At 39.2% G+C, this 27699-nt stretch overlaps 1 protein-coding gene across 1 annotated transcript in view; it reads right to left on the bottom strand.

Annotated features, from left to right (window-relative positions):
• LOC124131181 overlaps window positions 1-27699 on the bottom strand; it is a 344512-nt gene that overhangs the window by 280186 nt on the left and 36627 nt on the right. The window contains exons 20-23 of the mRNA XM_048395185.1: window positions 26293-26427; window positions 26038-26172; window positions 25483-25617; window positions 23982-24113 (exon numbers count right to left, since the gene is read on the bottom strand). Of these exons, the coding sequence (XP_048251142.1) occupies window positions 23982-24113; window positions 25483-25617; window positions 26038-26172; window positions 26293-26427 (537 nt within the window). The remainder of the gene's footprint in view (window positions 1-23981; window positions 24114-25482; window positions 25618-26037; window positions 26173-26292; window positions 26428-27699) is intronic.

The following is a 27699-nucleotide window of genomic DNA, read 5'->3' as shown; positions in this document are numbered from 1 at the left end:
TCTCCTTCAGTCAGTCAGTCAGTGTTACAACATTTAAGGCGTTAGTAATTCTTTTTTGGTAGACATGTGAAGGTTCACTATTGACTAGCCTTTGCATGTGTTTGTGACGGGTATATAACGGGTCATAGTCGGCATTGTTCAATGGACTTATTATATTATATTATATATTTCTTATGATGAAAGAAAGGGTTTTGTCGCTTTTGATTCCTGCCTTGTATCAGTCTCGAAATGAGACATTGTGTTACGTTTTGATTCCCAAATTGAAACAATATTGTAACCCAAAACTCTCTACGTCAAAGAAATAGTGTGAAACCAACAAACAACCTACAAATGTTATAGAATCAAAAACTATATTACAAAATTAACTAGATTTACAAATCAATCCAAATTACTGCTAAGCAATTACAATGCCAGTACACAATAGAGTGGAAGTACACTATTCACTGGCAATATATAATGCCATAGCAGTTTTCAGTATTAAATACAAAATCAGTGGTGACAGCAGTTATTTTTCGAGTTTCCATTGCAACGACTTTGATTTAGACTGAAAATGGCAGTAGTCCTCGTTTCCGGAGCAGATCTTGAAAAATGTAGTATATTTCTTTAACAATAAGGCCCAGTGAACATAGTTCACAGGAGCTAATGCATTGCACACACCCGACATGTCATATTGGCGGGGGATGTGAGTATTTCATGCTTGTTCTTCTTTAAATGATTATCTGCAGTAAAATTTACCTTTATAGCATCAGTTGGCACTGCTTGAAAACGTCTGTCTTTTCATCCGACTGTTACAGATAAACAACTGATATAATGTATACATAGGCTCTTGCTAACACCCTTGTCCTTGTTTCCTGACAGCACATCCACTGGTAGAGTTGCCGGTCTTCTTGTCACATGCTTCAGTTGTATTCTGACATTGCTTTCCAGAGTCATCTCCAAACCACCTATCGCTGCATTCTACAAGTACACATACTATGAGATGCAAATCAGAGCACACCTCATGGATCTGATCAAAAAGAGGTTAGTAATTTGGGACCCAGGTAGAACAACATTTCGCGTATTCGGCTGTGATCTAAGACAGAAGGAGTCGCGACTCTTTCAGGATAAAAACGACAGTTGCTTCGCCTCGCCCTTTGTTCTCGCAACAGGACTTTTATATCACGATGACAACCACAATTTGTAGATCGATGTGAGTAATATTGTGGTGTGATATATTTTCAAGACATCACTAGGGTTACATAAGAAATGACTTTATATCATATGTATGTATGGTCGGACTGCGTTTACCTCCTTTACCTCTGTGACGATCCTCGTTAGAATAGATATGCACCAACCCATGCTTGTCGCAAGTGGCAACTTATATGATGGATGCTCATGATGGATTGGCTGATTTTGCTGAGTGCGACGTGAAACAATTAGACAATATAATGTCTTAAAAAAGGGACCAATTTTATAATATTCGGTGGAGAGGGCACAGGATCCTGGCATGCCTTAAAGACGAAACGAGCGGCTACTCCTTATTTAATGACTGGTACACGCATGCCCCTCTCTTCCTGGACAGGATATATATTACGTAAACATATGTCACTCACTGCCACGGAGAACGCGAGAATTGAAATCCAGACACCCATTCAGACAGTGACACTCTTCTGTAGAAACAAATAGCATCACTGAAAGAATCCAACACCTAAGCATGTCTCTTGTTTAACATTTCTCATAAGTCTCCCTTTCGAACATCGGGGATACAGTTGTAACATTTCATTTCACGTATGAAAATTAACACTAAATCTCAAAGCAAGGCTGTCTTGATCTGAAAGATCTGAAAGATGAAAAAGCACATACACACTGTAAAGATGATACCTCGGAGTGAATGTGTGAGTGAGAGGACGTTTGAGAATAGTGTTATTTATTCGAGCTACATCACGACGCTCCATGTATAATCGAGTATGAATCAGGCAAACCAATCACTGAAAGCGTGACAACAGGCAAACATTCCAAACCCATGCATATGACTAATCCCCTTGTTGGCTCGTGCGTCAAACATGTAGCATTGTGCGGAATTGATTCTGAATCCCCACAATGCCCATGCCTTAGATTGTTTGTTTGTTGTTTAACGCCGCACTCTGCAATAATGCAGCTATATGACGGCGGTCTGTAAATAAGTAAATCCAGTGACTGACATCATGACCATCGATCCCCGCAATTAGGATACGATCCCGTTAGTCGCCTGCTACGGCAAGCATGGGTTGATGAAGACCCATTCTATCCCGGATCTTCACGGCTGGCTATTTCATTGAAGGTATCCAAAGAAAGTATAACTAACGACCCTTGAATAAATTTGCCTCCTTTTCTATACACTTACTCTGTAAGAACTGTTTTATTTGGGATAAGTGAGGCACTTAATCGCCAGCACACAGCGATCTAACCCACTCAGCCAACGATGCTTCCACAAAATGAAAGTCCAACAAATGGTAGTCTAGATCACGTACTTTGTGTACCCCTCTGACACGTGTAAATGGGTTCGGCTCCCATGGTCGAGAATATCTACTTTACTAAGAAAGTGTTATCCCAAATATAACATTTGTTACATATGACCACTTTCTAAATGGCATTGTGTGAACACTTACTCTGATTATAACCCATGCTGCTAGGTATTACTGGTACTTCTATTGATATATAAACTTCCATGGTGCCTTCCATAGATACTGGCGACTATGTTTGTTGTGAGCGGCGACTAAAGGGATCGGGTGCACGTGGTCAGGCTCGATGACTTGTTTTGATGCATGTCACCGTATCCTAATTGCGGTGTTGGTGCTCTTGATATTTATCACTGGATTGTCAGGTCCAAATTCGTTTATTTACAGACCTATATACTGGAAAATTGCTGAGCGCGGCGTTAAACCACAAACAAAACAAAAACAATGAAATGTCCGTTGCAAAACTGGCCGAGAGAGCCGAGGGTGAGAAATATAACACATAACTGATTTTATCTTATAATGGGTAGATTTCTCGGCAGGATAAAGCCAACGGATAAAAACGATATCCGTTGGGGTCATATGCGGATAGAGATGGAAATATCAAAGGTCACGTAGGGACTACTTTCACTGATTATAAACAAACTATGGCGTCACCCTCGTCATTCGGCGATCGAGTCTGAATTAACCATCGGGAATCTGGATAAACTGAAGGGATAATTGCTATCATTATCAAAAGAACAGTCTAACATACTGAAAATCAGTGTCTAACTGTGATGTAGCTGAGGCATTTTATAAGTTTTGGCAACTTTTGAGATATAAATTTCGAAACAATTTTGCGAGGGCACGAGGCCTAGCCAAGGAGGATCAGTAGCCATATCTGTGCTTGTAGACCTCTGCGGCTTGAAATCATTTCCACAAATTAAAATATTTGGATTTGGCCGAAATATGTTTGAATTGTCACCTTGTTCCGTTTTGTCGCTGAGTGTACATCTGACTACACTTCTTAATATGACAGGACAGACCGACTGTTAACAACGCCTGACCGTGGCGTCTCATGGACTAGGGTTAGAGTAGCTTCCCTTTGACAAAGGGCAGTTACTCTAGCGGACAGACCGATGGATTGCCGCAAAAGGCAATTAAAAACAACTGTTGTTTTTCGTATATGTTGCTTCGCCACTGTATAAGAAACATATTTCAGTTGGAACTATATTGGCAACTGTCACTGTCTGACTGACACATCACTTTTCCGGTGACGTAATAAATATTAATGCGCGCATTCCAGGAATACTCGCAATGTTTCGTTAATGTTTTGAGAGGGGGAAAGCGATTTTGAAGCACACAATTAAAGACTGACATTATATGATAAAGAGGTTATCACGCTTGTGTGTTTGGGGATGGTAAATATCCTGTATTAGGAATAAACACTATGTATTTAGCTCGCCAAGGCTCGCTAAATACAATGTTTATTCCTAATGCAGGATATTTACCATCAAACAGAACATCTACTAAAAAAGGTAGAATAGGTCTTCAGCAACCCATACTTGACGTAAAAGGCGACTATGCTTGTCGTAAAAGGCCAATAACGAGATCGTGTGGTCAGGCTCGCTGACTTGGTTGATGCATGTCAACAATTGCGAGGATCGTGCTCATGATATTAACCACAGGATTGTCTGGTCCAGACTCGATTATTTACAGACCGCCGTCATATAGCTGGTATATTACTGAGTGCGCGTAAAACAACAAACTAAACAACCAACCAACTTAAATGCAGAAAGACAATATATATCGGGTGGTGGGAGAGGAGGCCTGGGATTTTGCAGCTACATCTAAAAAACTAGAAACTTTTTTGTCATTATAAGTATGAACCAAAATATACGTTTAAATATTTTACCAAAAAAGCTTGCATACCCGTGAAGATCCGGGGTAGAATAGATCTTCAGTAACACATGCTTGCCGTGAAAGGCGTTAATGCTTGTCGTAAGAGGCGACTAACGGGATCGGGTGGTCAGGCTCTCTGACTTGGTTAATACGTGTCATCTATCCCAATTGCGTCATCGATGCTCATGATGCCAATCACTGGATTGTCTGATCCTGACTCGATTATTTACAGACCGCCATCATATAGCTTGAATTGCTGAGTGCGGCAATAAACAACAAACCAACCAACCGAAAAAGCTTGCAACAATATTTATTTTTGTGTGGCTAACAATTGACAATTCCTATAAAATCATACGCTCTGTGAAATCTTTGTACAAACTTGTACCTGAAAATTTGTGAAATGTAGACATCAATGGCTGGAGCTGCTGGAATATTGCTCGACATGACAGGAAAGTTGACCATGAGAAAGTTAAAGTAATCCCTTGTCATACAGTCTTGTGGATAGCCTTGTCGCTCTGAATATTTATGCATAGATCTATTATGAAACAGATGAGGCGTTTTCACTGGTCTCTTTTATGTTTAGCTCATGTATGTAACCAGAAGAAACGACTTGGCAATTTGACCGTTAATGAACGATATCAGATTTTTGATGTACCTGAAACTGAAGTTCTTCTTGGCAAATTTCCCTTGTATTGATATTGTCAATCCGAGCAGAAATTCCTAATCATCTGTACAAAGAAATAGATTAGCAAGAAGCGGATTGTATATCATATGCTGTGCTTCGTCATTGATGTAACGACCCGTGAAGATTCCGGGGTAGAATAGGTCTTCAGCAACCCATGCTTGCCGTAAAAGGTGACTATGCTTGTCGTAAAAGGCGACTAACGGGATCGGGTGCTCAGGATCGCTGACTTGATACATGTCATAGATCCCAATTGCGTGGATCGATGCTCATGATATCAATCACTGGCTTGTCTGGTCCAGAGTCGATTATTTACAGACCGCCGTCATATAGCTTGAATATTGCTGAGTGTGGCGTTAAACAACAAACAAACCAACCAACCAAATCACTGATGTAACCATCCTTGTTATTGTGTAAAGGAAACTAAGTCCTATCAGATGACGGAAACACCGTTAGATACGCTTCTGTTCTGGCTGGCAGGTAAACGGATATGTGTTTTCGATCCTGTAGATAACGCTTGTCCTACTTCCTTGTCAGCTTTGCGATTTCCTCGCAAAAAAACACGTCAAAACGGGAAAGGGATCCCAGATTGTATTTTAAACTTGTGCGCGAAGTGTATCCAAATACCCCGAAAAAAAATACATGGAACAAGTGTGGATCTAATGATCAAACTCATTTTTGTGTGAAAGAAAAGGAAATTCAAAATTAAAGTTGTCTTTGAATATGTGTATTGGAGTTTTCGTTTATCGTAAGTACAATATTATCTGGATACACCTTATGTAGGTAAAAAACATCAAGTATATTTCGTGACATATTCATCTATTGTAGTCAAACTGAGACATATTGGCGCAACTTCTGGTGCTTCAAATTAGGCCCCTTACTAATTTATAAACACTAGTTGAAAAATCTGTGTAATAATTTAAGTTTTATAAATATAATCTGATTATTGAGTGGCCCAGATCTAACTGTTGAATGCAAATGACCAAAACTGAACAAATATCTGTAATTTTCGAATCTGAAAGAATCGTGTCTTCAATTTCGTATTTAAGTATCGTTACTGTTACATGAACCGAAATTGATGTTCTGCTGCTTTTCTGCCGTAAAAATATACAACACAATACACTTTGACCCTCACATACATTGCATGTGTACACATGACCATGTGCTTTGCTATTTATATCGCAACCGTAAATTAGTTCCGCCCACTGTGTTTGATGCTGACGCCAAACACGATCGATTCCATTTTTTTATGATAAAACAGAATTTTTTTTGACATAACTAGATATGGAGCCATTTGTTGTATCCATGGTTTGTCATTCAAGCTGATACGAAGTTTGAAGTCAATGGTGATCTTGTTCCCGTATGGTTTTCAAGAAGCTTCTCCCGACACTCGGTTATGTTTACATTGTCATTCACTGTTCGAAACTGAAACACCGCCACTTTGCGGGCTATTTATAGTCAGGGTGGGCTTTAACACGTGAACAGTCAGTTGACCCTACTGTTGTCGTGAGATGAGTGAGACGTTGAGATTGCAGGTAATTGCGGATACAAAATATAAGGAAAAACGGATTAGGTAACAATTAGCGTATCTTGTTGCAATATTGCGGAAGAGTTTAAATCTCTCACATACGCCTACATGTATCCAGGAAAGGCAACATGGAATTTCACATATCAATAGAATCACCAGTAATACCTAGCAGCATGGGTTAAAATCAGAGTAAGTGTTCACACAATGCCATTTAGAAAGTGGTCAATTGTAACAAATGTTATATTTGGGATAACACTTTCTTAGTAAAGTAGATATTCTCGACCATGGGAGCCGAACCCATTTACACTTGTCAGAGGGGTACACAAAGTACGTGGTCTAGACTACCATTTGTTGGACTTTCATTTTGTGGAAGCATCGGTGGCTGAGTGGGTTAGATCGCTGACTTTGTGTGTTGGGGATTAGGTGCCTCACTCTGGCAGTGTTGGTTCGAATCGCGGACGGGACGCAACCCAAAAAAATACGAGGATCGGTACCTTACTGAGAATTTGTTATCCCAAATAAAACAGTTCTTATAGAGTAAGTGTATAGAAAAGTATGCAAATTTAATCAATGGTCGTTTGTTATACTTTCTTTGGATACCTTCAATGAAATAGCCTGCCATGAAGACCCGGGGTAGAATAGGTCTTCAGCAACCCATGCTTGCAGTAAAAGGCGACTATGCTTGTCGTAAGAGGCGACTAATCGAGTCTGGCCAAGACGATCCAGTTATAGATAGCATGAGCATCGATACATGCTAATGAAATACGATGACATGCTTTGTTTGTTTGTTTGTTGTTTAACGCCGCACTCAGCAATATTACAGTTATATGGTACCCGTGAAGATTCCGGGGTAGAATAGGTGTTCAGCAACCCATGCTTGCCGTAAAAGGTGACTATGCTTGTCGTAAAAGGCGGCGAACGGGATCGGTTGGTCAGGCTCGCTGACTTGGTTGATGCATGTCATTGATCCCAATTGGGTGGATCGATGCTCATGATATCAATCACTGGATTGTCTGGTCCAGACTCGATTATTTACAGACCGCCGTCATATAGCTGGGATATTGTTGAGTGCGGCGTTAAACAACAAGACCTATTTTACCCCGGATCTTTAGGGGTCCCCGGTTGTTGGGACGACACAACAGTGGGACATGTATCAGATTTCCTAATATTGTCCTGCTCATCCTTGTCTCATGTAGACTTGCCAGTCGTCTTATCTGTTGTCACTTTATTATCCCCCGCCCCAACGAAGTTGGCGGGGGATATAGAAATGGGTTCCGTCCGTGTGTGTGTGTATGTGTGCGTGTGTGTGTGTGCGTGTGTGTTCGTGTGTGTGTGTGCGTGTGTGCGTCCCGAAGTCGTTTCCGGAGCATAACTCAGAAACCGTTAAATATTTCTCTACGAAACTCTGCATGTCTATCAGACTCATGCTGAACTGGTGCCTTTTGCTATTTAGGAGTTTAATAATTTTTTATTTTTTACGTTTTTATGGCAACAAGTTGGACTTAGGTTCTATAAGGGTGGTGTTCGTTTCCGGAGCATAACTCAAAAACCATTAGATACTTTCTTACAAAACTTTGCATGTCTACTAGGCACATACTGAACTGGTGCCTTTTGCTATTTAGGAATTTTATAAATTTTTATTTTTTACGTTTCCATTGCAACAAGTTTGACTCAGGTTCTATAAGGGTGCTGTTCGTTTCCGGAGCGTAACTTAAAAACCGTTAAATAATTTCTTACAAAACTTTGCATGTTTACCAGACACATACTGAACTGGTGCCTTTTGCTATATAGGAGTTTTATAAATTTTTATGTTTTACGTTTCCATGGCAACAAGTTGGACTTAGGTTCTATAAGGGTGGTGTTCGTTTCCGGAGCATAACTCAAAAACTGTTAAATAATTTCTTATAAAACTGTGCATGTCTACTAGGCACATACTGAACTGGTGCCTTTTGCTATTTAAGAATTTTATAAATTTTTATTTTTTACGTTTCCATTGCAACAAGTTGGACTTAGGTTCTATAGGGTAGAGTTTGTTCCCGGAGCATAACTCAAAACCCATTTAATAGTTTCCAACAAAAACTTTGCATGTTTACCATACACATACTGGACTAGTGCCTCTTGCTATTTAGGAATTTTAGAAATTTTTATTTTTCACGTTTCCATGGCAATAAGTTGTGTTCAGGGTGGTGTTCGTTTCCAGAGTGCAACTCAAAAAAAGTTAAATACTTTCTTACAAAACTTTGCATGTCTACCAGGCACATACTGAAATGGTGCCTTTTGATATATAGCACTTTTTAGAATTTTTTATTGTTTATGTTTCCATGACAACAAGTTTGATTTAAGTTTAAATATAGGATTGGTTTACTTAAGTAGTATAACAAATAAACTGTTAAATATTTCCTTGCCAAAAATTGCATGTCTATATATAAAGCGCATACTGAACTAGTGCCATTTGATATTAAGGAGTTTTAGAAATGTTTATTTTAGAATTTCCATTGCGTCTTTTTTGACATGGGCCAAGAGAAATGTTGGGTCAGTTACCTGGTTTGGGACCATAACGTGTTAAAATGGGCGGGGGATATAGATGACTTTGTCAACTATACGCTTGTTTGTCTTGGCTTTGGAGTTGATGCTGATGCCTTGCTTCCTACTTTTGTTGACTGTTTGGACTGGTTGATGCAAGTCGTGTTTTGAGATGAAATATCTGGTTCAGTGACAGCTTGTTCACCAACGATGTTATGGATAGAACGTTTTGGCTTCGATTTCTTGATGGTAACAACAGGTAGATGATCTTCAAAATTATTTTTAATCTGATTGCTGTTCAGCTTTTGATGGGCAAACGTAGATGGCTTCATTTCCTGAAAGCACTTTGCCGACAGAGAAATCTCGTTTGCCTTACACTCCAAGGAACAGACGCTATATCTGTTAACTGTTCCAGAATTTGACCGCTGCCACTTCGCTCATTCAAAACTGAAAATCTTGGTGGAAGGCCAAAGCACTTAACATCAATCGGCTGGCGAACATAGCTTTTGATGTGAGACCCGTGGCCGTCATATAGCAGGAGAGTTTTCTTGTCACTTCCGATTTTGGCATACTTCACAAAATGGCCTTTTAAATATCGTTGAAATATTTCTGTATTGGACCATCCTGTCTCACTAACAGTTCCACATGTTACAACTGTCGATCCAGCTAAGAGATCATCGCACATGCATGACCCAGGGAAAATGAAAAAAGTGGAATCTTCAGACCCAATGCATTGTCGCATCCCAAAACTGTGACTGTAGAGGATTTCAATTGGAACCACATCTGTAGATCCACCTATTTGCGGTGGATAATGTGCGAGATTGATTACGTGACCCGTGAAGATCCGGGGTAGAATAGGTCTTCAGCAACCCATGCTTGCTGTTAAAGGCTACTATTCTTGTCGTAAGAGGCAACTAACAGGATCGGCTGTTCAGGCTCGCTGACTTGGTTGATGCATGTCATTGATCCCAATTGCGTGGATCGAGGTTTATGATATCAAACACTGGATTGTCTGGTCCAGACTCGATTATTTACAGACCGCGGTCACATACCTGCTGAGTGCGGCGTTAAACAACAAACCAACCAACCAATCGAGATTTGAAGAGGTCATTATGCAACATCGTATTGGCCACAACAGATGGTGTGATCCTCCATTTTGTATCCATTGTGGTGAGGGAATCACGGTAAAGCATCAATCTCATTAAAATAAGATCTTGGTTCTCGCTATCACAAAACAAAGATCTGAATATATCCTTTAAGGGTTACGTCAGAACGACCTTTCATCCAACCATTCAGAGCATCCCTTAACAGATCATGAAAGTGACAGTTGGAATATGTTTTCTATTCATGCAACCACGAAATATTTAACACGGGGGTATTCCGAACGACAGTTACGGGTTTTATGATTATATCCATACAATCTAGGCAATCTATAAGCCATTCCAGAATTTTCTTCTTGTCAGTTTTAATTATTTTTAAAGAAAATACGTCAAAATATGTTTCGAAGCGTAGTCGCCATTTTGAAACTAGTGTCGTAAAGCTCGAGAAAGCTGTCTTCTGATTGGCTAATGTCGATTTCTTGTCGGTCATTTCATTGGTCGGTCAAAATTCGCGAAAAGTCGTTCTGACGTGACCCGTAATGGGATGTCCTCAGATCTTTGTTTAGCAGTAGCGAAAACTAAGATCTGATTTTAATGAGATTTGGTAAAGCAACATGTTCTGTATTGATTTTGCCATCACAAGGGATAAATATTTCAAATCATCAACTATCAAGGATCTTTTAATCGTATAAGTTCTCATTTTATTAGTTTTTTTTAAAGGAAATTGAATTGTTTTAAAAAACTTTGATTAAAATGTTTTGAAATTGTCTATATGTCATTTGCAAAATTGGTAGATTAAATTTGCAAACTGAGATTGTTAGTGGCTGTATTCTTGAAGGGGGTTAAAGTACTGTAAAATTATTGTCCCCCTGAAAGAGTACGTAAGTTCCACATCATTCAAAGTACATTTGGGTCTCCCCCATTTTTAATCGTAATATATTTGTTAGTTTTAATTGATAACCACAATTGACTAAAATCTAAAATGACTTGAGGAAGTCATGGTGTAAATCCTGCTGGGGAGCAGAAATATTATAAGTCCCCACGCTCCCAAGTATGGTGGCCTAACATTGGTTGCTGGCGATCTCTAGGTCGTTTTTATCATGTTTTGTTATGTATATTAAAATCGTTTTATCGTCACATACTAGTTTCAAATATGTCTCAGATACGCCGACGTCAACCACAACCCCAGACGTTGCAGTTGTTGGCCGAGTGGGCTACCATTTCCCAGGATGTGATTTGCATACTCGTCTCTTCCATTGGCAGGAGCTGCAAGGCCGCTATCGATTCCAACGTGGGACATAAGCATTATTGATGGACTTTTCCTATGTCTTATATTATTTCCGATAAGTGAGATGACTACAATCACCAAGTGTTCTCTCCACAACATTATGGCTCAATACCTTGTGCGGTTCCTCGAATAAATGTATTTTCCTACCTCGCACAAATCTGGCTTTTTCTGAAGGATCTATCTATCTATCTATCTATCAAGCTATCTATCTATCTATCTATCTATCTATCTATCTATCTATCTATCTATCTATCATGTTGTATCTGGAGTAAGAGATTTACCACAAAACGAACAGAATTTCATGTCATGAAATCCTTTCCTTACATGGCAAGGAACAATAATACAATGACAAATGAAATGGTCATTTATTTAAATAGCACAACTAAAAGCTGATACATTGTTCACAATATAAAGATGAAAGTGTCTGTTTGCTTGAATGAGCATAATTGTATGACAAGAAAATAACTACTTGGAATGAACACTTTTGCTGTGAAACAATGAAAGAAAATGGAAGTGTAGTTTCGACAGAATAATGTTACTATTGAAAACAACATGCTTCACAAATATATGTTTGATCAATTGTATGTGTGGTTTATGACATGTTTCATGTGCATAAGGTGTACGATAACAACTTTATGAATTTGGTCATGTGTATACACCATATTTGTCATAGATATGAGAACAGCGACCAGTTACTACTGTCGGCACAAAAACTCTGTACGTCCGACGTGGAACTTAATCAATAGATATCTAAATGGTCTGAAAACGGATCAATCACCATTCAGAATGCACAATATGCCAATGAATTTGATTATCAATTTTCAGACATATTGGATAAAGACCATCGCATCTTTTCCATTTGTAATTTCGATTCTCAGTTAATGGGATAAATTAAATTTATGTGAGATAACATGACACTGCTCTCTTTGTATATTGGTGTCTCTTACATACTGTGATACCAGAATTGCATGGGTTAATCTATGTGTGATAACATTGTCAGCCAAGTGCAGTCTAGAAACGTTAACGTTTTATGTCTTTTAACAATAACCCGGGAAGTTTAAACCGTATAGATTTGCTCTACAATATCACCTCTGTCAAAATGATGAAACGAGTAATAGCGTATAGACATGTCGATCGCCTGGTTTTGTTGGAGAGCATCCACCCGGCGATCGGAAGGTCCGGCCGCTTCATACCAAAAGACGTTAAAAGATTGTACTTGTTATTACCTTGCCTCGCGCGCGGCATTAAGGGGCTAATACAAGGACTGGTCGCCTCGGAGTCAGGATACTGTGTCTGCGTGGGGTATCCATGTTAAACTGCGGCATGGTATCTTAGTGGGATAGCACTAATAAAATCGACCTTAGTCTTGACTAGTACAAACAGCCACATACACACACGTGCATGCACGTCGCTATATAAGTACAATAATCCTTCTATAGCGACGTTAAACTTCATTTAACCTCACCTCACCTGTGATAATTATACCAAAAATTGACATTTGTATTAAGGATGCAATGTGTTCCTGTATAAAATGCCTGTGATGTGAATTGGTGAATGACATATCTGTGTTGGGCGTTTCTGTATGATTTTGTCCGTGCCATATAGTTAAACATAACACCCGTAGTTTACAACTTGGCTGTGTCATACTTTCTCATATTACATGCAAAAGTTTCTTATACTGCATGCAATAGTTACACTATTCTATTTTGTTTGCCCGTGTTGTATTGACCCAGTCAACATCGGTAACGTGGTTGATAGCGTGTCATAGTGCCCATAAATCTCGGATCATTGCTTGTGTCTATTGTCAATGATTTGCCTGGTTCAGATTCAGTCATGTACAGGGCCTAGTGATATATCGTGAATATTGCAAAGCGGCCTTAAATAACATTGATCCTTTTCACTGTAATTGAGTGATCAGGAAATACTACAACCATCTGAAATACGTCCGTGTCTGTCTGCAGGTGCATGATGAAGATATATATTTTAACAGTTGCACAGCTGAGAACACATGCATTACTGTAATCATGTCAATAATACAAATATACTGAGATAAAAGAACTGACTAAATAGTACCTGAGACATAAAAAGTCTCCAAACAATAAGGTGAAGATCCATGTCGACCAACCCGTGTTACATATTTGCGTAGACACTGGAAGCTCTGTGGTATTCCTTCACCATGTCGTAACAGAACTTGTACTGATCCTAAAACAACAGAATATAACAACTAGAGATAATACATGTTGGTGTCTGCTGATCCAGAAGTGATGGTGAACTGAACAGATAACGTATATATGCACTTCAATTAATTTAATACGGCGCGCAACACCGACGCTATCCTATCCTATGCCATTTTGGGGGGAATGAAATAAGAGCTGTGAAATATAGATATGCTATAATTAGCAACGAGCTCATGTTATGCGTTTCATGTGCATACTTATAGATTTGTTCACTGCAGTTTGAATACACGGGCTGTAAATGTGACTACAGGCAAGAATAGGGTACTGCAGTCACACACTGTAGTTCAAATCAAATTGGTACTGTGTTTTAATGACGAAATATGTGAAAGGATTTTTCGTAATCATACGTGTTTTTAACGCAAAATAACAATAGTTTTCAGTAAATCAGTATAACTGTGACAACAACGTTCTGTTTCTGTGAGGTCACAATGGGTGTTGGATATAGTACAACGGTGAGGCAGTATTCAGTACTCACATACGACTGTACGAACTGGTGTCTGATACACTGGAGTTCCCGGATGGTCAGGTAGATGTCCACATCCTTGTCCAGTCTGAGTCTGCTGATGATGTTGAGGACGCTGCAGAACACTCCACACAGTCGGGCACCGTCACTGTAACGAGACCAGGGGCATAGGATCGAACAAAGAGTGTCTTTTTTTTGTCTTGAACTATGCTTACAAATGCTGTGGTATATTCATGTTCTTTAGAACAGAATCTGTACTCACGGACAATGCACAAGCGTCTTGTGGTCTTCGGAAGTACCCATAGTGTCGATCTCATTCACGAACTCCAGCATAGCTTCCGTGCTCCCAGGGATGCGGGATTTCATCTTGTACACTGTGATCAGTCGACTTGAATCGATCTGGAAACCATAAACATTACAGTGAACTTGATATTGTTGTAACTAGCATTCTCGTGGCATCAGTCTTTACGTCTGATCAAAAGTTTAATATAATGTGCACGATGTAAAGTGATAGATTGTAGTACATGAATACTCCTATCCCCAGACACCCACTCCAGCACAAACAAACAACCTTAATGGAGATTGGGTAGCAATGCTCTATGAACTGGCAGATTGGTGTCACTCCTATTGGGCGTGGTGTGTTGATCCAATCTCATTATAACCAGATCTTCGATATCGCTTCCGCTAAACAAGGATCTGTTGACATCTCATTAAGGGTAACGTCAGAAAGACCTTTTATCTGACAAATCAGAGCGTCGCCGACAAGAACATGTAAAGGACTGTCAGAATACGATTTCTGATCGTGCACGCTACAAAGATTTAACACTTGGTATTCCAAACGACAGTTACGGGTTTTACTACTGAATCCAGACAATCTAGGTAATCAACTAGCCATTCCAGAATGTTTGTTTGTTCCGGTTTCAAATTTTTAATCGAGAATTTGTCAAAACAAGTTTCAAACCAAAGCCGCAAGTTTGAAACTAAAGCCGCAAAGCTTGAGAAAGCTGCCTTTCAGATTGGCTAATGTCGTCTCTTGTCAGTCATTCCATTGGTCAGTCAAAATTCGCGGAAGGTTGGTCTGATGTGACCCGTTACTTCAGCAGAAGCGAAAGCTAAGATCTGATTGAATGAGATTGGACCAACACACCAAGCTGCAAATTCTGATTTAAATGAGATTGTGCGTCGGTCATGTTTTCAGTCAGGGGTATGTCTAAGACAGACTCGATTATCTACAGTACACCCTGACATTGCTAGAATGTTGTTGACTACTTTCACTGACATACTTCCTGATACATAAATGATATGAACTGATATGATGCAATCATATCATCTTAAATATTATGTGCTTTCATATGGCTCAATATGATTTGACGACTGGTGAATGAGGTCGCACCTCTTCATTCAGTGTTACTGTTATCTGAACGATGGTAAAGATGTCTCTTGTAGTGTCCTCTGTGTTGTATGTGACTCGGAAAGGGCCCATCTCCAACACTTGATCCTTCATGGGATACAGTCTCTGAAAGGTTAACTATGAGATGAATACGAAAATATACACATCTGAGACTATCATTAATTCAAATAGGACATATATGTAGTCCCCACTAATCACCTGCAATATCGTCACCAAAGAAAACCTACACACATATCTAAACAGAAGATGTCACAAGAAACACAGTATTTATTTAATTCATCGATGACAACGTATATTGTGTATGAAGCACGTGTTGATATCATTACATGCCCCATATTTGAAGTTTGAAAGAACTGCAAAATAGTATAGGCTACGTTTGTTTACTTCAAATAAACATATTATGAATAAGGGAAAAAAACAGAGAGCGTTGGATGGTACATTAATCAAAAAGGATCTCAAGTGTTCACAAACTATTGACCGCACATTTTACTAGGCTTTCTGCAAGTGTGTTGTTAGGCTCTCATGCCATTTAAAGCGGTTCGCAAACTATTGACCGCACATTTTATTAGGCTTTCTGCAAGGGTGTTGTTAGGCTCTCATGCCATTTAAAGCGGTTCGCAAACTATTGACCGCACATTTTATTAGGCTTTCTGCAAGGGTGTTGTTAGGCTCTCATGCCATTTAAAGCGGTGACTGTTGACTACTTCTTCTGCAGTGTAGCGTGACGAGCTGATGCCCATGTTTGATGTCACTGCTGAACACTATGTTAACAAAAGCGGAGTATAATCCTTGTGTGGGATACCAACCTTATCGTCTTCGAGACAGACAATGGTGAAACAGTCGTGATCATACACCAGTCTCCAAAAGTCAACAACAGTCGGTGTCACTGGTGTCTGGGTTGCTATTATACCATGGGCACGTGTGGCAGACTGGAGTCAAAACAAATCAAACAATGATCATCGTTATCATGCATGGAACAAACAGTGGCAAAGGATTTTAATATTAATATCAATACTGAAACAGATCACTGCTTATGAACACTATTACCATGTGATATATCTTGATTTCTTCTATTGCAAAGAAGACAGCAGTCAACTTACTGGAAGCACTACTGCGTTGATGTAGTCATTATGGCCTGGCACGGGAGTGGAAAGATAGGGTCGAACATTGTTCGCTGAAAGAATAATGACATTTGTTATTTCCTAAAGAAGATAAGGTTAGTAATCTTGCGTGGTCCCTAAACTAAACACCGATAGTGTGGTAGAATATATCAGACTATCTAAACATAGATTACGACGCAAAAACGAACATAAATACTCATGGTTAGGCAGTGTGTATTTTGTGTCAGAAATTGGAATTGCATATCTTTGTTTGTTATTTCTAAACATTTTAAATCTTGCATGACGAGTGCACGTGCAATCTTGTGGATTCAAATTTTGAACAAGGTGCGTGTTGTTTAGAAATAATATTAACTAATAGTAACTTAAAATATCTTAATGTGAATGTGGGTGGATGGAATGCCCGCTGACCAACACCAGTTCCAATTCGTGCTTATGACAGGGCTTTGAACAGATTGCAGAAGGAACAAAATGTTAACATCAACTCCTTGACTCCTAAAATGTCAACACGTAGAAGTATTTTGCTTTTGTCTTCACCTGGTACGATGTCTTGATTCCTGTTTTTGCTTCTGTTCTCCGGGAGTTGAGCTGCAGACACTGCATTATCATCTACATCCTGCTGCATCGCTTTGAGTGACTGCGGAAACAAGCAATGTAAGGTACGGCGTGTTCATTAAAGATCACACATCTTTGATGTCACAAATTAATATGAGAGAAAACATATATAGACAGTATACATGTAATTAAAAAAAATTAGATATATATATTCAAGTGATTTTAGAAGCTGAAGCACCAGGATTAGCTGAGGACTGACTTATTTGACATCAAGGTAAATTCATCGCATCGGCTTTCCTTGACTACATCACATAGAATCACATAGCATCACTGTTGTAACATGATGTTGTTAGTCTCTGTATATGTAAAGCTTGATATATAACAATGTCCTACCCACGTGGTTGATACTAGCATCTGTACCGAAACGTTACATAAATAAATGAAAGCTTAAATCCTCTAGTCATTTCCGTCATCACATTGAAGTTGGTTAGATTATAATTTATATACGCAAATGTCACTGGTCCAGTCAAAACAGTTAGTGAGAGAGTATGTTTTACACCACTTTTAGCAAGAGTCCAGCAATATCACAGAACCGTGAGGAGTGAGCAATTTAGCCACTTTGCAAAGCCCCCTTCCAACAACACAATAACGAAGCATTGTTTTTGTGTAGCTATTTCGTGGCCCATTAGTTGTACCTGAAACTGCCTGCTCATCTCCGCCTCTTCGTGTCTGGTATATGTCAAACCACTTCCAATTGTTTTCTCAAATTCAGCAGAGGTATAAAAAGTCCGCCTGCTCCCTAGAGCTTCAAGAAGAACATCATGAACAAAGCGGTACTGCTCCTGGAAACATGCAAACAAATGTCGTCATTAGAATGTAGTCTCTTTCAATGTGAGTTATGTGGTTATGATATATAACTGAAAAAGTAACATAATTGGCATGATGCTACCAAACAATAATGTTGAGCCTCTACACAGTTTGGACTTACCACAGTTTGCACCATGTTCATCCTAGCCTCTCTCATCTTGGACACACACGAGAACACGTTTACTTTGTTCAGAGACTCTGCTTCATCAAAGAGGTTGTCCAGAGCAGTGAACGTCCCCGTACGTCCAACGCCAGCGCTGAAGACATAAAAAATAAGTTGCCAGCAAGTCAGATATGCAGGAGACTCATTTGGAGATCAGATACACAGTAGGTCACAAAGAGAAAACAACAGCATGTAATAAATTACCAGGCAATTATATACAAAGGTGTAGTACTCGGAGATCACAAATACAGTGACGATGAGGCAATACAGAATTTTCAGTCAGCAAGAGATCACATATTAGAGAAACGGTATTAACCTATTCTTCATTTCTCATTACGTTCTTGCAGATACGTTTCCCAAGTTTACATGGCAATAATGCATTAATTCGATATTATTATAGTACAGTAAATTGAGGCACAGAATGTTGTAGAAAAAAATGAAAATGCCTACACACATCCCATCTTTTATTAAGCATGGTTTGATATGAATCCTGCAGTTTTGCTGTCCAAAATGATTAAATCTTTAAAATGAGAATTACATGATATAAGTAAAAAGAATATGTAAAAGTGAAAGGATCAGTGTACCCGACTGTATATCACTGGGTATGCTGGATACATATGAAGGTATAAAGACATCCTCTGGAAACGGGTATCACTGTGCAGGTCTTCAAACGGTGCCACTTGAATTGCTAGAGGTATTTTGTTTCTAGTTGAAAGCGCAAACATATCTTGAAAATGTTACAGGCAACATACCTGCAGTGAACTACAACAGGTCCGGTAATGTCCTCCTCTGATGACGTCAGACTCCTGTACTGCTTCCAGAAGCCGACCAGAGCCGGCGCTGAAGGAACATCGTGGTCAGGCCAGGACGTGAAGTGAAGCTGCCTCACTTTCCTCTTGTCAGAGGGCTAGAATTAGCATCTCAAATAAAACAGATCTACATGTCTCATATGGAACGGGAGCGGTCGGGTAGCCTAGTGGTTAAAGCGTTCGCTCGTCATGCCGAAGACCTGGATTCTGGTGTACCCCGCCGTGATATTGCTGGAATATTGCTAAGAGTGGCGTATAACCATACTCTCTCATTCACTCACTCATATGGAACAGAGGAAGTGTCAATTCTGATAACAACATATTGCACAACTCCGATTTCCTTAAATTAACTATTTTTAAGTACAAATAATAATAATGATAAAGCGACAAACCCCTTTTTAATATCCACAAGAAATATCTGCTTAAAGCGGACTACGATTCCGACTATATAGTAAATATTATGAAATACCATTTATATTGCGCTATATTTCAACACACGCATGCTCAAAGCGCTACACTGTTACAACCCCGATCACATTTCGTTCACAGTTCCCTAGGGAGTATACGGCCAAAGCTTCCTGTTGGGGCTAGATGGTTAACAGTGACTGTCGCACTACCATTTCATCCTACCGGATACCCATTCACAGATGAGTAAACAGAGGCATATTTCGAACAAAGTCACATGCCTCAGGAGACACCCTATGTGCAACATGTGCTTCAGTATCGCGCAGGACCAAAGGACCTACTTTCGTAGAATGGTGAACACTGTATTTTCTGATGGTAAAGTCCGCCCTGACTGTGGCCAACAGTGGCTTGATAACAATGCGACCACACATCTTCTGTTCTTTCTCGTCAGGCCAATATTGTTCGCACTTTTTCTGAAAAGAAAGTGGATGGTTATGTGCATCCTTGACTGCAAAATGTTTTAACACTTAATGTATAGGTAATATAATTAATATCTGAAAAAGTCAATCATGCGCCTCGGATTCTAATTTTAGACGGCTCTCAACCCCTATCAGTTATATGAAGGTTGCTCGAGGGAAGGCAAAGAGATACAGACGTTTGTTGCCATCACAGATTATTACAAGAGGAATGTGTTCATGTAAACGCTTTACTCTTCAGTTCAGCTTACCCTGTTTAGTTCCATGACTCTAGTTAGCATGATGATTATCGAGACGTTTTCCTGCCACACCATCCTCCAGAAATCGTTCACAGTGACAGGGTTTGGTCCTGGAATATAATTACCATGTCCATGAGATTCCTTCAACCTTGGTTTGAAAATAGTGTGTGTCCATGAGTAATGAAGAAAGGTATGACTCTGGTAGTGTGATGGGGAATTCCGAGTCAGAGGAGGCCTACGCGTGAAGATCCGCAGGGTTAGAACAGGTCTCCAGCAACCCTCCTTGTCGTGAGAGGCGACTAACGGCATCGGGTAGTGAGGCTAACTGACTTGGTTGATGCATGTCATCATATCCCAATTGTGTGGATCGATGCTCATGATGTCAATCACTAGATTGTCTGGTCCACACTTGATAATTAAAAGACAGGTGTCATATAGCTGTAATATTGTTGGGTGTGGCGTTAAACAATAAACAAATAAACAGAGGAGGTCATCGAAAATCATGTATGTAAATAAAACCGTTCACAGATCCACTTTGTAGACTTGCAATGAGGGAAATGATATACCAATAGTTTTGTATATGTGTTATAGAGGAATCAGTCATCTATGTACCAAACATATAATAACGTTCAAGACTTATACCTTGTGCAGCAATGAACACACTGGATTCGGAGAAGCCCTGAAACAAACACACGTATTGTGCAGTGACAGATGACAAACACATTATACAAAATTGCTTTTCGCTCACTCATTTATTTGCAAGGGGCAGTTTGGAATAATATACATTCGGGAATAGCTAACCATTTGATTAAGTGTGGCTTACAGTTATGTAGCTGGCATGGATATAGTCCCATGTGGCATCACCATCTGGCATCAGAACCACGCGACTGTCGTCATCTGTTCAAAAGAGAAATAAGGATATGTTTTCATATGACGAAACACACACGATGATATCTACTCAATAAACATTGTTTTAATAGAGACGCTATCTAGAATACTAGTGTCACACCATCAAGGAAATTGAATAATAAATTCATATTGTATAGCAAAGTCAGCACGTTCAAAATGAAATTTCGTGTTCGCTGCATGAGGCAAATATGAATATGAGGCCAGTCATTATGTTTATTCTACCAATCATATATAAATCACCCCAAACGTATAAGCTGAAATCCTGAAACTTTGATTTACATAAGACTGTGACATTTACCTATGTAGCAGGACATATATATGATATCTTCTTTAGAATAGAGTAAGAGTAAATATACCTGGAAGTGCAAATATGACAAATACGGATCTGATGATTGTTTTCTTTTCAGTTTTGAGGGTGTAAGTGAACATGTGATGTATGAAATAGAGCAAGTTTTCAAACGAGGTTAAAATCATATTTAGTTATTGATTTTATTAACCAGTAGATTGCAGCACACACGATTCATTATAAAACAATACCCCCAAAACGTACATGTACGCCAATAACGGGCTCTTTTATGTACATTAATATTTCACTAAAACTCACATGGAAATAGTTCCAAGAAACGGTTCCTCTTTTTGTTTTCAGGTTTTCTCCCTTCGACATGAGCTCCGTGTATTCCGTAACGGAGTAGCTGAAAATATAAAACATCAATGCTATAACTAGTCTTGATTCTCCTCTGAAACAGATTCCATTTGGCGTAAAGGGCAAAATAGCTGTGGAAACTATGCATATGACTGATAATCAGTAATGACACCAGGTGCTCGCAGTTTTTACGTCTCGAAAGAATTCATCCTTCTATACCATACTGATAACATGTATATTCATGTTGACAATGCCATATAAAAACATTAAGGTTACCTTAAATGTAAGATTTTGATTGGCGAAATAGTTAGGGATTTACATACTTTCCTCTATTATAAAGACTGAATAACATCATTATAACTCCACTCCTTTGCAAAACAAATGAACCTGCGCTTTTAAAGAGGCATGTCTTTACTTTAGATTACAGTTGTATTCATCAATTTTACCACGCCCTACCTTGTACTCGTGTTCGAACCCCACGCCCGTCACTCTATCCCTGACGTACTGCTTGAGTCTGTCAAGGGACACAGGACCTGGGACGACGTTGTAGTATGGTTCCGAGTTCTCGTACACGTTGTCTGCAGGAGGCTTTGGTTTCTTAGCAGGCTTCTCAAGTGGCGCAGGTTTACCTGCAGCAGGAGCGTCTTTCTCACCTGAAACAAGAGCAATCAGATATTAATTCATCATCGTGTTCTTTTGTTTCAGGTAAATGCCATTAAAAAGACATATGCTACTAAATAGGGTGTCTGATGTAAACTATGTACGTGTACTTATACCCTACGTGTGATGGTTGTTTCGAAATGTGCACAGAGATAAAGCATAGCATGATCATCAGTGCGAGCAAATTGTGGTTCCTGATTTGCTATGAAAAGGGAAAATTCTAAAACGAGAATAATAGTTCATAACCGTAGTACTAACATGTTAGGACACACCTTTTACTTTACCGAGAGAAATTGTATTTTCCTCTTGTTGAGACTTCATATTACGTCTTCTGGAACATAAACGATCCTCTGTTTTAATGTTCATGTACATGGTAGTACAATTAATGGTAGTGTCCGTAGAACTAATACTCATTGCATACACGTCTTTAGAAGTGTGGTACAATGTGCAATGCGAAACAACTTTTATAATGTTTATTACTGTCATAGTGTGTTCCGTTGTGTATATTCAAGTAAAACCCTTCATGTATGTTTCAGTGGTTGTGTGACTGAATATTGCTTGACGTCAAAGTGAACAATATTCCGACTATTCGTCGAGATCTGTAAAACATCGAGTCTGGCAAACCAGTGACTGAAGGTAAGATGTTCGGACCCATGCCATCAAGGTCATTGTGTCTGACTACCCGATCCACATTGTATGCTGCCTTAGGTACTTGGGACCTACTCTGTTGTGGATTAAACCACAAGGTAAGAGACTCATCATGAATATAAGATGTTACAAAACGATATTATAAGTATGACACATACCTCTTGATGACGACCAACAGGACTACGAGGATCACTGCCACTAGTACAGCTACAGCCGCTCCACTTATTGCCCCAACGGTGGAACTGGATAGGGAACCGTCGCCCTTTTGAGAGCTTGTAGATACTATTATTTTAAAAAGTCAAAAATAATTCATACTTTGGTTCATGAGTGAGTTATTAAGGTATTACATGCGATTAAGTTTAATGTATCTATTTCATTTCGGGGTAGACGCTGAAAGATATTGACACTAATCAAAGATGTATTGATATTCCAAAACAATTTCCAACTCTCGCAAATAAATAATATCAAATGTCTTTATTAACGTCTAGAATAAAGGAGAGGAAACTTGTTAAATACCTACAGCGTTTGATCTACTCACGTTTGCAGGAATCACCCTTGTAGCCTTCCTCGCACCCAAGTATGCATGAGCCATTGGAGGGCTGACATGTCCCATTAAGACAATTGCCACAGGGATGTTGGCAATTTTCTCCATAGGTGTTGTTGATACACTCTATACCCATGAAAATGTGAAGGCTGTTTTTTTTATGAAACTGTTATGGAATCAGTTTTACTTCATACCATCATTCAGTATTCCTGTTTGTTTACTGGCTCACGCTGGTACAATTATGATGTATAAATTGCTTATTGATTGTGCAAGTTATTCTTAAGAGAGAGAGAGAGAGAGAGAGAGAGAGAGAGAGAGAGAGAGAGAGAGAGAGAGAGAGAGAGAGAGAGAGGCTTACCTTGTTGACATAGTGGAGCTTCATAGCCAGGCTGACATCCTCCAGGACACTCTCCATCTAGTGACTTGCAGTTGTCTCCCTTGCATTGCCCACAAGCAGTGCAGTTGGAACCATAATAACCATCAGAACATTCTGAAAGCAGATGTTGTTACAGGCTTAATGACGCACATTCTGAATGCAGATGTTGGGAGAGGCTTAATGACGCACATTCTGAAAGTAGATGTTGTGAGAGGCCTAATGACGCATATTCTGAAAGCAGATATTGTGAGAGGCTTAATGACGCACATTCTGAAAGCAGATGTTGGTAGAGGCTTAATGACGCACATTCTGAACGTAGATGTTGTGAGAGGCTTAATGACGCATATTCTGAAAGCAGATATTGTGAGAGGCTTAATGACGCACATTCTGAAAGCAGATGTTGGTAGAGGCTTAATGACGCACATTCTGAAAGTAGATGTTGTGAGAGGCCTAATGACGCATATTCTGAAAGCAGATGTTGTGAGAGGCTTAATGACGCACATTCTGAAAGCAGATGTTGTAAGAGGCCTAATGAGACTCATTCTGAAAGGAGATGTTGTGAGAGGCTTAATGACGCACATTCTGTAAGCAGATATTGTGAGAGGCTAAATGAGACCAATTCTGAAAGGAGATGATATGAGAGGCCTAATGACGCACATTCCGAAAGCAGATGTTGTAAGAGGCTTAATGATGCACATTCCGAAAGCAGTTGTTGTAAGAGGCTTAATGGCGCAAATTCCGAAAGCTGATGTTGTAAAGGCTTAAGGGCGCACTTTCCGAAAGCAGATACTGTAAGAGGTTTAATCAACATTAAGCTAAAGTGTGATTAAGATAATCTACATGAATATTGGGCAGGATCTCTGGTCTTTAGTCTATGACTTTAGGCACTGAGCAATATCCCTGCGAATACCTGGTGTCATCACTTAGTTTCAGTGGCCCATTCGTATAATTTTCACAGCTATTTTGCCCTTCACGCCTAACGGAATCTGTTTCGGCGGATAATATTCTCTGGTTATTCTCTTCCATTGAAACATAAGATGTGTTTGTTACACTATCTTGGCTCTTTTGTGAAACTTATTTGGTCTTTGACAGTTGTTTACACAATAGAAACGTATATATGGTGCTCACAAGAAAGTATGATTTTGCACCAAAGGTATTTTGTCATTACTCAAATATAAGAGACAAAACTCTTGCATTGATCATGAGAAATCGCTGTCCATTGTACGATTCCAACTATTTCATAGCAAGTGTTCATGAAACTCTACATATAACGTTTCATTCCATCCGGTAAAATCACCATCAAACAAGGCTTCAGGATGAAGGTCAGTGCTGCTGAGTAGGAAAGATTGATGAATGATCGAGTTTTTCTTTTCCAAGCTCCAAACATGTCATTCTTATTTTCCATTTTAGTGTCTGTATAACATGATAAGAAACGTAATTTACACATTTGTCTTTATTTGAGATAATGTTGCTATATTATAACCTTTACACAAAGGTCCTTTGTAACCATTACTGCACCCTTCAGGGCAGCTTCCATTCACATGGTGACACGTTGTTAATGTATGACACTGGCCACAACCTGACGAACAGTTCACTCCATAAAATGTGTCTGGACACTCTTTTAAAATGGAATAGAATAACCATATAAAAGAAAGGCAGATAAGAAAGAATAATAAGTACTGTGTGGGTGTGATCTCCCTTTATGTTTAACTTTTATCACAAACCTACATCAAAGAATACAGTGGTGAAAACGATGGGTGTGATTCGTGTTAGTTATCGGTTCAGTCGGGGGCATTCATTAATGTAGGTTACCACTTTCTTCTGATGTTAAACATTTTTTCATAACACTGAAAATCTTAAATATTGTAATTTTTGTCACTTCCTCTGGGAGCACACCAACTTGTATTCTTAGAAATTTCATAAGAATGCATCATAGGCATATATTCTATTAAGTGCAGTAGATATCGCACTGCAGTCACTACAATAACCTACAGTTTTCCACAAAGTCTGGCGAGAATGTGTCTTTGTTGTTACATACTCTCATGGCACAGTGGGCGTCGATATCCAGCCTCACACCCAGTAGAACATGTCCCATCTTGCCTGGAGCAGTTAGTGTTGTCCTGACAGTGTCCACACTGCCTGCAGGGCGACCCGTAGGAACCAGCGGAACATGCTGTGTGTCAAGTACAAATTGAAACTGACACTACGATGCCAATATAATGTATTTAATTCCATGTATGATCTAATCAGTACGTGTCAATAAATTGACTCCAGATGAAATAAGATATGTTACCTGTGTTGCACAGTGGAGGTTCATATCCAGGTTTACAGCCAGTCACGCATGTCCCATTAAGATCAGAACATGGGGTATCGTCCTTACAGTGTCCACATCCTTGGCAGGGCGGTCCATAGAAGTGAACTGCACACACTGAATGGAAGGATGATGTTAAAAGCTTGCCTTGAAAGGATGAAACTACCACATTGTAGGATATATATTTTGGAAACCGCTTAAATGACAAAATACAACATATTTTCTCTACAATATACGTATCATAAGATAATGTTTGTGCAATTTGAAATTGGATTATAAGTTGAATGTCAGATTAAAATCTTTCATGGAAGAGATTGTTTTGTAACAAGTCACATGTATAAAAGGTGGAATGAAGTTTGCACTGATTCACGAATGGGAATGTACAGATCAATGTGCAGTCACTCTCTGGGAACTGAGATTGATGGTATAACTTCGACTGTAAAACTTCACTAGTTTAAGTCGCGACTTCTCGCAGTTGTTTGGCGGATGTAGATTTTAATTACCTTTTTGAAAGATTTTGAAAGCTACTTGGACTATTTAGACACTTCATAGGAATAAAACAACCCAAGCTCGTAAGCTAATGCTTAAATATTTATTTATCATAGTATGCATAGCCAGTGCCATTAAATGAAGATGTAACTAATTTCACATTCTTTGTAACTGCATTTTAAGAGTAGACAATCTGTTGCATAAGGGGCACTGATATTCAGTTTGACACCCAGTATGACATTTCCAATTAGTGGTGTAAGAAGCAGCAGTTTTCCAACATCTTGTACACGGGTTTCCATAAGAATCAGAAGCAAAAGTTGTATCAGGGTACGACTTTTTCAGTAAAATATGTTCCAGATCAACTGTTATGTGCTGTTAAGACAATTATTTTGTAAATAAATTTCCATAATTGAAGATGAAACCTAATTTTGATATAAACATCTAGAATTAAATTGAAAGTGATTACGTGGCATTTGATCGGTTAACTCAGCAATTTTTTTCCATGTATGTTTCCATCAACCTAAAACAATATAGACCACGCCCATGTGTTCGGTATCCCCAGTGTCTAGCCCATGAGATGCATAGCCTTCAGTTCAATAAACTCAAAGAATAAAAACTTCAATTGGTGTTTTTTCCTACTTTTGTTTATGTCACACGCATTGTGATTCGATCGCTTAAAATACAATTTACACACAAGCATGAAATGTATTTTCACAACTAAACATATTTACACAATTAATAGGACGTCGTCTGCTACAGCTTAGTCATGGCTGATGGCGATTTCCGTTTAAGAAACAATGAGACTGATGTTGTGAGGCGGTGAAGTTAGCGGTGGCCACATCAACATGACAGAAATTATGCCCGAAAAACTATGCCTGAAATTAAGGCAATTATATGCTT

This window comes from Haliotis rufescens, unplaced genomic scaffold (assembly GCF_023055435.1).
Source record: "Haliotis rufescens isolate VD_foot unplaced genomic scaffold, xgHalRufe1.0.p SCAF_14, whole genome shotgun sequence".
NCBI lineage: Eukaryota > Metazoa > Mollusca > Gastropoda > Lepetellida > Haliotidae > Haliotis > Haliotis rufescens.
Note: the sequence above shows the minus strand (reverse complement) of the source record. Positions and strands in the feature narration are given on the sequence as shown.